Source organism: Bactrocera tryoni, chromosome 3 (assembly GCF_016617805.1).
Source record: "Bactrocera tryoni isolate S06 chromosome 3, CSIRO_BtryS06_freeze2, whole genome shotgun sequence".
NCBI classification, from domain to species: Eukaryota; Metazoa; Arthropoda; class Insecta; order Diptera; family Tephritidae; genus Bactrocera; species Bactrocera tryoni.
In genome coordinates, this window is record NC_052501.1 from 39669529 (window position 1) to 39682868 (window position 13340).

The 13340-nt window shown below is 35.7% G+C and overlaps 1 protein-coding gene across 1 annotated transcript; it reads right to left on the minus strand.

Annotated features, from left to right (window-relative positions):
- Positions 1–3742: 3742 nt before the first annotated feature.
- Positions 3743–12866, minus strand: LOC120771334 (ras-interacting protein RIP3). Its single transcript, XM_040099279.1, has 4 exons — positions 10932–12866; positions 4949–5200; positions 4599–4854; positions 3743–4526 (listed from the first exon to the last, which is right to left on the minus strand). Exons 1-4 carry the CDS (start codon positions 10950–10952, stop codon positions 3907–3909), a joined length of 1149 nt encoding a protein of 382 aa, XP_039955213.1. The 5' UTR covers positions 10953–12866; the 3' UTR covers positions 3743–3906.
- Positions 12867–13340: the final 474 nt, after the last annotated feature.

The window sequence follows — 13340 nt, forward strand, 5'->3', positions numbered from 1 at the left end:
AAACTTGAAATGAATAACAAATATTGTTAAAGCAAAAATGTTGTCGAGTCTTTTTTGCTTCATTTTATAAGTTCTTAGTGCAGACGAGTTGATTGTAATTTGTTTACACGAATTGAAGTTTAGAGTTGGTACGACCCCGCTAAACTTGAGGTGAGGTTCGCAGCGAGAATTATATAAAACAATAACACAAACTTCATTCTTCAGTGGCGGTAAAGTATTTTATCGTAAAATCAATTACAGAAATTTGGTTAATTAAAATGTACTTTGTTTGATGTGTGTCATATGCGCATTTCCCATGCAAATTTTATAAAGTGCAACCATAATGTAAGTTGATGATTAGAAGCTCCAATAAAATATAAATCAATTCGCAAACATGTTCGTACAATAAATCATAAATTATTATCAGTGAGTTTTTATGAAATTATTTTACACAAACAACACATCTATGTTATTAATTAAATATTAAAGGTATATTATAGTTTGAGATATACAGAAATATTTTCGAAGCATTGCACATTGTATATGTACAGTTTCAAACTGATTCTTCCAAAAAAATAATACAATTGATAAATACTGGGAATGGCAGAATAGAAGTGCAATAAAATACGCAGTGCAATTGATCACAACTGCCTCAGTAATCAGTTTATAAATATTATTCCACGTGCATCCCAAAAGACTGATGCCATAACCTCGCCAGCCGACTTTTTCGTCTTTCCACGCATGTTTACTGGTTCATAATGTGCAGTCCACTAGGCTGACTGTCGATTGGGCTCTTTGCACAGAGCTTTCGCATCTTTAGGTGTTCACTGCCTTCATTATCCTCGGTGCTCATTTCGCCTCTTTCCAACTTAGCAAATCTCTTTGCAACGGTTTATTTCCCTGAAGCAGAGCCTAAATTCAACAGTATTTTTCCCCAAAAAGGAATGCTTTATTAACTTACGAAATGCTTTTTGATCCATTTTTTGTAAACTAACACAATTTGTATACGTATCTTTTAAAGGCCGGGGCAGATTAGAAATCAAATAGATGGTATTAGTAGTACCGTCTATGTATCCTTCACGGTAAAGCGTGGACGGGTCCTCTAGTCTTGAATAAAGTTTGGTGCCACCAATGACCACCCCGGTCTCCATAAATTTAATACAAATAATGATTTTAATTACTATAGCTGTTTTTATGTCGAAAATACCGATTAATGCTTGAGTTATCGTAACGAAATTGGAAGAACATGTTTTCTCGACTCACTTTTGGCTTAATTTCCCCCTACTGTCAATATATTTTACCAAGACTTTGCCTTAGCACCCATATACGAGGGCTGCTATATATATTCTGGCCTAGGGCAACACTAAGTGCTGCCAGGTGCAATCTGACATTTCCAATGGAAAGTTTGACATTTTTAGCATAACATCACTCAGAACGTTTTGTCATTTAATCGTGAATTGTTTTATTTACAGAGAATTTAAAAATACATCTCGGCCAAAAAATGGAATTAACTCGTGAACATTTTCGTGCAATCATTTTTCACAACTTTCGACGTGGATTATCACGACAAGAGTACATCGATGAACTAAAATCTTTGTATGGCTATGAAGCACCATCCTATAGCACTGTGAAAAACTGGTACAACGAGATTCAATCGTGGCCGACGCTCGCTCAAAGACGAATTCCGTGAAGGTCGTCCAAAAACAGCCGCTGTGCCAGAAAACATCGATGCCGTACGTGAACTGATAATGCAAGACCGTCTTGTTACATACCTTCAGATAGAGACATGCCTATGCATTTCTCCCATCAGCATACATTCGATATTGCATGAACACGTGGCCGTAAAAAAGGTTTGTTCTCGTTGGATCCCGCACAATTTGACAATCGCTCAAAAAAAGGCTCATGTGGATTGGTGTAAAGAAATGCTGGAAAAATACGATCACGGTGCTTCAAAAGACGTTTATAAGATCGTCACAGGTAAAAATCATGGATCTGTGCGTATGAGCCCGAAACAAAACAGCAATCGACAAAAATAAAAAATAAAAAAAATTAAAAAAAAAATTAAAAAAAACAAAAAACATTTTCGTTGATAAATATGCCTATTTACATTATTAGGCCAGAAATATAGATAGCAACCTACGTATGTACCTAATACAATGACATCTGCCACTTTATTTCTTTGATTATATGTCTTATGTGAACTAGTTGTTTTAGGCATCATATTATTTGGTGCTAATATTTTATAAAATGAGTCTACTTATTGCCCGACACATCATATAAAACTAAACTTCATACACGCAATAAATTAGATTTAGGTTTTTTGATGGAGTACCGGTGTGAACGCAAGCTATCCAAACAAAAGAGTATTGTTGCTTTACTTCATAAGAATAACTGCTATTGTCAAGTCAACATCCTAAAAGTATGCAGTGTATTGTTTGAATTTCTTACTAATTACTTATGTTTGGACTTTATAAAAGCTCTTGACAGCTTTTTTAACCCTTCACATGCCATTTAATTAATTTTTAAACAATATCAATACACAAATGTATATATACATACATACATACATACTATGTACATACATATCTCGGTTAAATATTTCTACTGTCCAAATAACAAAAGTACTAACATTATTAAATCGCAAAGTTATATGTGAATGTAATGAATAATAACAAAAACTTTAATTTTTATTTATTTATTTTTGTTATTTTTTTATCCACTCGCAGCATGTTGTTACAGAGTATAGTACTTCCTTTCACCCAATCGCCCACTCCCCGTAAAACGGCGATTTAGAAAATTGAACAGTGGGCGTGGCAGCATCCTCCTCCATTAGGTGAAATTTAATATCTCGGGAACCACTCGACCAATTTATCAAAATTTAAAGCATAACGTTGTTATGATATTGTGATAATGTGATGGACCCTTCGAAATTTCCGACCATTAGGCTTCGAAACTACACGTGTTTATCGTAAAACTCAACTCTTTATGTCGGTGGACATGATTTATCGAAAAGTTATAAAGCGATTTTTTTTTCTTATTGTTGTATTGAACTTATTTTCTTGAACCAATACATAGCAAAGATTTCACCAAAACTATTTTTGTTTAAAGTCTCTCAAAAATAAAAGTGGTTTTTCCTTCTTCCAATTGAAAGATTTACTCATGTGCTAACGAAGCATTTTTGGTTTTTTTTATTTTAGATGAAATAATAATGAATTACTCGTTTCACTGCAAAAACATTCTTTTCTTGGATATGGAAAGGAAGCTGAGTTGCCAACGATTAAGTTTTCAGAGTTTTTAAATAAAAATTTCCTAAAATAATATTTAAATATATGTCTTTGATATGGAAATTTTAGTTCTCGAAGTACACTTTTAGTCAACTTGATGAATATTTCGAGAAAAGCAAATGCATTTCCAATCATCAAAGTTAATCTTATTACGTCACAAATATAATCATTGAATCAATTGAAGAAAATTAATGTAACCATATTGGACCGATATCGGCGATTCCGACAATTGAGCACTTCTACAGCAAAAAAGGACGTGTACAAAATTTCATATTGATATCTCGAAAACTGAGGAAGTTCGCATGTAAACATAGAGGCGAACGGAGCGGCATAGTGTTTTGTAGGATTTCTGACATTCTAATAAAAGCCAACAATTTGGATTTTCCATGCACATGTATTTCATGTATTTGAATTACTAAAAATGACTATTTCATTAGATTTAATCAATAGTAGTAATACATAATATAAAAGTTGCTGAATTAATTAAAAACAACACACAAAAAACTTTATCTGAATTAAAGCTAAAACGCTTAGCGAAATAAATTAAGCAGCAAACGAATAAAAAATATGCAATCTAATATATCTAATACAGAACCCGTAAGTAACTGTTTCCATATGAGTAAGTAGTTGTTGGTATGGTTGCCTAATTCTTCGTCTGTGCGGCTTTTTTGTAGCGGCGATATTGATTGTAGCCGAAAGGGTTCACCAGCTGATTGGGTCGTGAGCGCAACTCTTGTGTCGCCAATTGCTGCTGTTGTTGTTGCTGCTGCTGCTGTTGCTGTTGTTGTTGATGTTTCTGTTGCTGCTGCTGCTGCAAGGCTTGCTGTTGCTGTTCATGTTGTATATTCTGCGGCTGCTGCGTGAAGTTTTGACCACTCAGATCGCCGAACTGGCCGGGAAACTGTCCTGCACCTGCCAAACCAGCGCCCCCCAAGCCAGCGCCGATGCCACCGCCGAAGAAAGCATTCGCTTGTGGCTGCTGTTGAGCGCCTGAGAACTGCGCGAAGGGAGGCTGCAATTGACCGGCTAGTTGTTGCTGGTATGCACGCTGTTGTTGTAGTTGAAATGGTGTCAATTGTTGTTGTTGGCCCGGTCTTAGCTGCTGACCGCCGGCGAATTGTCGAAAGGGTGTTTGATAAGGGTTCAAATTGGGGTTGCCTGCTTGCTGGTAGGGTTGCACGCTCGCGATGTATTGCAGTGATTTGGCTATTGCATCGGGTATGGGAGGAGGCGTTGGAATGTGGGCTCCCTCAGCACGAAAACCTAAAGTGAATTTAAAATGATTATGTGGATTTTAAAGTAAAGTATTATTATTAAGTCTAAAGGTCAGCTAACCATTTTCATCGGCGATGTAGCGTACGGTGATGGGTGTGCCCTCCGGTGAGGTGTACGAGTATGAACCTTGCACCACCTGCGCCTCGACATCTTCGCCTAAGCCCAGATTCTTTACGTAGCCCTGCGCTTGCGCGGTAGTGCCATCTGCGGAGGCGTAGCCATAGGAAAAGCTGCCGTCGTAGTTGAGTTCGTTCTGATAGGCGGTGATCGGCACATAGTTCGGTTGATCCAGACGATTGTAGATGCGAAAGGAATTCTTGAAATATATGTAAGCAACAATTTTTATAATTAAATTTCATGAAAAACATAATCAAGTATGTGGGGATATTAAATGTCAAAAGGTTCTTCACCTGCGGCACTAAGCTGGCGAGCGGTGAGATCGGCGGAATTGCGCCCAAAGTCGTGCCAAGCGGCTGTAGCGTGTTTAGTGCATTCGGAAAGCCTTGTTGTTGCTGTCTTTGTTGTTGTTGCTGTTGCTGTAATTGTTGCCGCAATTGCGTCTGCTGTTGTCGCTGAAACGGTGATTGATTGAAGAGTGAGTTCTGCTGACAGCGACAAGTGTGCTGCGACAAGCTAAGCGATAATACTAAACCGGCTAAGAGCTGGAAAATATGTTGACAAGTTCAAAATAAAAGCAAGATCAGTAATATGCGTATACTACGTAGACATAATACAATTTTAATTATATGCAGTTATACAGAGGTTATACGGAAAGGTTTAATTAGACTGGTTTAGTTGTTGCATGTACAAGTATAAGTAAATACGAGTTGATCTGTAGCTAGAAGCATATGAAAAATTCCAAATTATTTTGGATCAACTGATTGTACGGCATAAAACCAAAGAACCCTTTTTTATTTTATCGACAATTTATTTTAAAAAAACTTACCGAAAGTTGCTATGTGCTTTGATAGAACTTTCTAAAATATATGACCGAAAAAAATCATTATGTCACAATATGTACATGGATGAATAGTATATATGTATGCCGATTTTTTCGTAGGTAAATATTTGTCTATCCACACTTAAAAAGTAAATTCTCAATATGTGGAAGATATGAGGCGCAGCCAACACCATCAAAACATCCAATTTATTTATTTCAATAAATTACAATCGCGTTTGAATATAAAAAAATGAGAAATGTCTAAGTTCGTGTGTAACTCAACTTTTAGATGTATGTAAGAATCAAAGCAAAGGAAATATCTTTAGGTTTTGACAAAATGTTTTATTAAGGAGTAAGAAACAGACTGTTTCAACAATTTTTTTTCAAGTAAAAAATAAAATGTTTTATTAGAATTTTTGTTGGGACAAACATACACTATTAACAAAGAAATTCCGAAATTTTTGGAAAAAAATATTTTGAACTCGGTCATTGCGACGCCATAGCAGGATAACTTCTTACACGATCATCTAAAGTGAAAAAAGTACGTGTTTTAGTTAAAACCTTAACTTAGAACTTGGATAAAGTGGAAAAAAATGAAAATTCGATTTTTGGCAGACATTTTTCAAAAAAAATTAAAATTTAAATTTAAATAAATAAATTATTAAATTTTCATTTCCGAAACTATTACTCGGATCAACTTGAAAATTTAAGACAATATTCTAGATGTTTTGTAGAATTTAATAAGACAATAAAAAGTTCGCTTTTTTGAAACCCGTAAACCCATCTAACCCCTTAAACATGTTGCGAAAAAATTGAATAATCATTATACGAGGAATTTAAGAGTGGATGAAATCTATCATATCTAACTAAAATTATAGGCTATATAATCATTTAGTCCGATATTATATGTATATTGATACTATATCAGGAAATGGACTTTACACAGATTTCCTTCACATCCAGCTAGTGGCTAAAAAAAAGTTAATTTCATTAAACTAAGGCACAAATTGACCTAAATTAGCTATTTGAAATTGACTGGAATGTAAATTAGCTATTTTAGGTATGTGGCGGTGGGAGAGGTATTGACCTAATTATGAAATATTCAGACGTGGGATGGCTTACTTTAAAGGCACTATACCTGCCAAGTTTTATTCAGATACTGATTTACTTCATTTATTTACTGTAAAATTATATCAGATGGAATTTATTTTTTTTAATGATCTTTATATAAATTTAAAATTATAACTAAAAGTATTAGTAATAATAGTAATTGCACAACGTAAGGTAAAATCTCATGCTAATGGTATGTAATAAATATGTCTGTAATTGGTGAAGCAAACCCTGAGATATGCGATTGCACTTGAAGTTGGACGGTGCCACCACCATTACCCAGCTTTGAGATATGAAGTCCTTTTGTGTCATTTAGGATGAATTTAAAGCTTTTGAAATATTTATATAGTGTCTTATCATACTTTTAGTAGTACCGTGAATTATGTATATATATATATATATATATATATGTATATAATTCAACAATTTTCACATAATGAGAGTAAAAGCTCTAGTGGTTTATGGTATAAGTGCATTAAACTTATTAGGAGGCGGGAATACACCCACTTCGTAAAAATTATAGTTTTCCTTCCCTCCTGCATTCGCTGTACCAAATTTTAGTTTTGTAGCTTAATTTGCGAGTTAGTTATATCAATTTATAAGATTTCGCTTTTATCGTATTTTGCGCGCGTGAGAATTGTCTGATTAAGCCCATCTGCAAAACCAACCTCCATTGGATACCAATGACCACATATATCAATATTTAAACACAAAAACACAATTTATTTTTAAAAAGTACGTGAATGGTGATCGTTCCTACTAGAATCATGAAAAAATATTGATAAATAAAAAAGTAATAAACTTTTTTTTTCTCATGTTTTTTCACATAAATTTTGTCATAATATTGTCAATAAATTATAAAACATTATGAATCTACTAGGGACGATAGCCAGGCATTTGGTGAACATTAAAAAAAATAAGCAAATCGGTTGAGTAGTTCGACCGAAATCATGTCCGCCAGTTTAAAAAGTGTGTTTTGAGAAAAACGCGTTTAAAGTTTGAGGTGTGTTCTCTGAACGCTCCGAACGTCGAGCGGTATTATTATTTTTGGGCCTTTTTCGAAACCTTTCAATGGTAAAGTGGGTTTCTACGTTAATTCTAAGGGTATAAGGGAACAGAAAATGCAAAACAAAAAATAAATTTTTGAAAAAGGATTACTCTACTGACCTCTTAAATGTTTTAATAATAGTTGGATTAGGAAGAGTCATATTTGGGGAGTTCATGCAATAAAATTTTTCCTCAAGTCACAACAGCTTTACCACGCAATTAAGCAATGCAAATATAAAAGCGTTTTATAAAAGAAATCCACTGATGAATATTTCAAAAATATTTTTAATTCAAATATTCATACCGCAAATCTAATTTTTTCTGCAATTCAAATTGTTTTTTGCCGCTTGACAATCCAGCGTCTAACACAATCAATTGCAAAGCAATAATAAGTACAATGTTTGCCAGTACCAATTTACTTCAAAGTTCTCAATCATATCTAAATGGCTCAAGCACTTTCTAACCAGATAAATTATTTAAATTAATATATCATTGATTTATGCAAGAATAAAAAGTAAATCTCTTACAAATGTTGCCCCAAATTCAGTTTCTGGACTTTTAAGCTTGAATTCCATAGAAAATCGATTTGGAATTTTCTCAAAGTCTACTGATTTCTTCAAAACATTGAGGAAATTAAGTAAATCTAGCTTAAAATAGCAATGTCAGCTATGGGGTTTCACTCGGATTTTGGTTTTGGATAAAATATTATCGCATGCAAAACGATTCCAAAAGTTCCAAATTTATATAAAAAGCTGTTACTACCGGGTGTAGTAAAAAGGCAGTGGCGTAGCTACAACTTCGGGTGCCCGGGGCCAAGGATGTTCTGCCGCCCCCCTTTATCTACCTACCTACAAGTTTCATGAAGTGGTTCGAACAAAAGTGAATTTTTACAAAATATCTTCGATATTAAGTATATACAATTTAGGAACTAGAAGCCACGCAAATTGTGAAGTTCCAAAGTTCTCACAATACAGTCAATTCGCCAGAAAAAGTTTTATTATACATTTCTTCAATGGGACTGGAAGCTTTCAAGACGTTAGCGACAGCTTTAAGAATACTACTCACTATACCTGTATCTGTTGCATCTAGTAAAAGATCTTTTAGCAAACTTAAATTGATCAAATCTTACTTGAGATCGACCATGAGTCAGAGTAAACTGTCCAATTTTGAGATTCTCTCAATAGAATGTGAAACTGCTTCAACTTTAAATTACAATGATATGATATGTGATATTGCAGCGATCAAAGCTAGAAAAGTGAATCTTTAAGTTCTATCACTATTTTTAAGAAATATATAAGCCAAAAGATGTAAGACAAATTCAAAGACTGAAGAGTATTCGAGTAAAAATTAATATTTTTCATTGTTATTCAGATTATTACATTGTGAGTGTACAACTCTTTATCTTTTATAATAAATTTTGTAAAAAAAATGTTGAAGTATTTTGCTGAATATTAAAAAACAGCGAAGATCATTTTGCGCCCGGGGCGACGGTCCCCTTCGTCAACTTATTATAAAGTAGGTAGTTTACGTAGCAGTGTGAACATGCCTTAAAGGCATGGCCAAGATACCTATTATAAAGCTGAATAAGCTCCTGGAAACAAAACAGTAGTTCATGCATTTTTAGTGGATCGCTTTTTCATCTAGGCCCTTTTTCCATTTCGTTTCTGAATACTTAAGAATATTGACAGATTTTGCTCAGGTTGAGAAAGTACCAGGTGTAGCGATATGAAGTGAGTCATCGAACAAACAGCATAATATTTTTTCATTAAGTTGGAAATGTAAAAGTTTGCACCGAAAAGTGGTGATTTGCGGAAAACACTAATTTTTGTTTCCATTTGAAGAAAAATGCTGCAGAGTCGCATCGAGGCTTGTCGAGTCATATGGGTATCTTGCTCTTTCAGAAGCAACATGCAAAATATGGTTTCAATAATTCAGAGATAATGATTTTGAGGCGAAAAATGAAGAACGTGGTAGACGATCAAAAAGGTCGAAGACGCCGAACTGCAAGCAATATTGTATGAACATGACACTTTGAGTTTGAAAGGTCTGGGAAAGATCCAAAAGTGTGGAAAGTAGGTGCTACATGTATTGAATGGAAGACAAATGGAAAATCGAAAAAAAGTTGTGAAATTTTGTTTCAAAAACACGAGAGAAAATCGGGTTTGCATCGAATTGTCATCGGTGATGAAAAATGGATTTGTTTTAAGAATCCTGAATGGAGAATGTCATGGGTTACACCAGGACAACCAACAACATTGACTGCAAAATCAGATCAATTCGATAAGAAGGCAAGGTTCTGTGTTTAGTGGGATCAGATGGCTGTGGTATATTATGAACTTTTAAAACCTGATCAAACTGTTAATACTAATCGCTACAGACAACAAATGATCTATGTGAACCATGCATTGGTCGAAGAATTACCAGAATGGTTCAAAAGACACGGCAAAGTATTTTGTTACACAACAATGCACCTGCACACTAAGAAGAATCTGTGCAGGATACAATCAAAGTACTTGACTGGGAGCTGCTACGCCATCCGTCGTATTCACCAGATTTGGTACCTTCCGTTTACCATTTATTTTCATCGATGAGACACGCATGGGCTGAGCAGCACTTCTATTCGTAAGCACAAGCCACCCAGAAGCCGAAAAAGAGGTGTCTGATTCGTTTGCTTCAAAAAAAGAAACATTTCTATTGGCACGGTAACCACAAATAGCCAGAAAGGTGGTCAAAATGGGCAATACTTCGAATAATGCTTCCCATCAAACTTAGTATTTCACAAAAAATGCACATTTCTTACAGGTACATCGGTATTTCAGTTGATTACCGTTTCTCTTAACTTAATTAAACATTTTCAGAGCCATTGAAGAGCGTTATCTCACTTATAGAAATCCGAAAGAAATCTAGAGATTGGTTACTGATTTACTGGATTTACTTCATTTTATAATTTCCTTGAGTTAGCTCTGGTAGTTGTGTCATATAAATTTTGTACTATATCTCTCAAATATTCTTTTTTAACATAAAATCTTCTAGATAACAGTTTCAGTAATTTTTCAACGGCGCACAGTATCATTTGAGACTGAGTGAGTTTTATTTCGCCCAACAGCAAGACTTTTAAAAACTTTCACTGCCCCAATGAATGGACGAACAGACACCCTAAATTTCTTTCATATATAGTATATTGATATACATTATTTTTCCGTGGTGTAAACTATATTTATTTATCTAGTTTAAACTAATGTGTCTTAATATATCATACTACATAACAATTATATAATACTATATATTATATTTACCCGGAAATTCGACTTATCCATTGGAAATAAAACGTTTGTCACCACACCGGAACTATTTTTCCATACACTTGTTGTATTTGTAAAAAATTACCGTACACTGCTAAATATATTTTGATTGTCAACTCCAAACACAATGTGACAATTAACTTCCCATCTGCGATCAGCGCTTGTAATGAGTCGAAACAACTTTCGATTTCTGGAACATTGTCGCGAATGCGAATATATTCCCGGCTTTCCAGCAAATTTTATTTGTTGTGAGAATTTTCTCCGACGCTTTCGCGGCACTTTGCACGTAAACAACTGCGATTTTGCCGATAAGAGGCTGGAGATTTGTATTTATTGGCGTGTGTGGAGGCTCAGCACACAGGTAATCCCTTTAAGGCCGCGCTGCAACTAATTTCCAGCCACTTAAACGCTTTGTATTTATAGAAACACCTACGCGTGCGAGTTCAGTGGAAAGTCATTTGAGCGCGCACTAGAACCTAGCGCCGGGTCAACGGGGGCGCTTCATGTTCACTTTAGCGGCGCAGCTTATTTATGCCTATGAGCTGAGCATGTTTTCCCGCCCTAAGCATGAGCTGTAGCTTAGACAGCGGGCGGCTCATGTGCCCTGAGCTGCCACAAGCGCGCTATCTGCCAAAGCAAGCGCGCAGGTCAGGCCGGACAATGAGCTGGCGGGTAGCGCTGCCCAGCAGGTGGAGTGGGAGGTGTCGATGTTACTTCGGCAGAAGCATTTGCGCTTCCTGTTCAAAAGCTAGGCTAACAAGTGTACATAAATTGTTGTGCTAATAAGAACAACAACAAGCGCGCCTAAGAGGCACAAATTGCAAGAATTTTCTTGTAGATTAGCTCGTGTGCAGATGCGATAGTGTAACTGCATCGGCTTATCGCGGCAGCTGTATCTTCGAAGACGCTTAGCGGCTGCTTAACGACTGAAGCGGCTGGAGCATTGTTTATTTTATGGCGTTATTGTTGTTGTTGTGTTGGTTGGCGCATGCGCTACTTATAGACGGTTAATTAATTTCCAGCTCTTTGTGCTACCGTTTTGTGGATTTTTTCCGCTTGTCGCTTGACTCGCTGGCTGCTATGCAAACATAAGCTTGTTAACAACCAGCGCGCGCCGAAGCAGCTAAGCGCAGTTTAATACAATTTCAACCGAATTCACTTACTTTTTTGTCCAACTTGGTGTTGTTGCTTGCTTCAACGTTTGCTACAGAATTTATTGGTTTTTTATTGAACGCTGACCGAGGGACAAATGATCTTCGCTTGCTGCCCCAGCGCCTTTGAGATTAAATCTAAGCGTTCTTTGTTGGTTTTTATGACAGTTGTTATTGTTGTTTTTGTTATTGTTTGCTTTGTTGTTATGCTTTGAGCTCTAAGTTGGCTGGCAAAGCGCCAGTCATTAGCGTTTATTTCTTTTTCGTACGCTTTTTGTTTTCTTTGCACTTGCCTCTCGTTGGGTGGGAATTTATGTGGCAGCTGTGGCAGCGTGTTGCACATAAATTTCACGGTCTCAAATCTTTTTGCAATGTTTTCAAATGCATCGCTCACAGTGTAGGTCGTACAAGATTTTTGTTGATTTATTCTTCTTCAGGAATTTTGCCGTTATGTAAATTTGATGCAAATTCAGAGCTGAAGTGCAGTGCTTCGGATTTGTTATTGTTGTTATTGGCATGGCTGTAAATAAACAAAGTGAGGAATTTAAGAGCATTTAAATCACGAGCGTTTACTGATGAAATTTCGATTTGAGGTCAAGGTTGTTGAGTAACCGGGTTTCCTTAGACTGGTCTAAATTTGTATATGGTTAGGGTACAATGAGAGATATTAGAAAAATGTGCATGGTTTTAACTTGTAGTAAGCCGATTTTGCGGTACTCAGGTTTTTGGAAGTGAATTCTGTGGTCCAAAATAACAAGTCAATAGAAAAGTCTCCGGTCTACCACCGTAAAATACAATTTTTTTGGTCAAAAATCTTTTTTTTTTTGTTCAACTTAGGCCGTTTATCATAATAATCGTTTAGTCAGTGTTCACCGATTATTGTGACGCTCCAACTTTTCTATACCATTTTTGTAGTATTATTTGTCCTTTGTTTCAAAATAGGTCTCAGTTTCGGCGATTACCTCTTCATTCGACGAAAATCCCTTACCAGCTAGCATCCTTTTAAGATATGAGAACTGAAAATAGAGAATACGGAGAATGTAGAATAAATTCCAAGCGCAATTCATGGATTTTTGTCTTCGCTTTCACTAACTTGTAACACAGTGCATTGTTTTGCTGAAACAGCACTTACTTTTTCTTCAAACGCGGCCGTTTGGCTATTTCGTTCTTCAAAAGATCCAATAACGATACGTAATACTTGCTGTTGGTGGTTCTTCCTTTAGTAGTCAATAAAAATTATTCTATTTGCATT

Bases quoted from the DNA above. Each gene is read 5' to 3' on its own strand.
- LOC120771334 (XM_040099279.1), bottom strand. From the start codon at position 10,952: ATGGATAAGTCGAATTTCCGG. The intron at 5,201-10,931 runs GTAAATATAATA...CATATTTTCCAG, and splicing joins TGGATAAGTCGAATTTCCGG to CTCTTAGCCGGTTTAGTATT. The intron at 4,527-4,598 runs GTTAGCTGACCT...AATTCACTTTAG, and splicing joins CTACATCGCCGATGAAAATG to GTTTTCGTGCTGAGGGAGCC.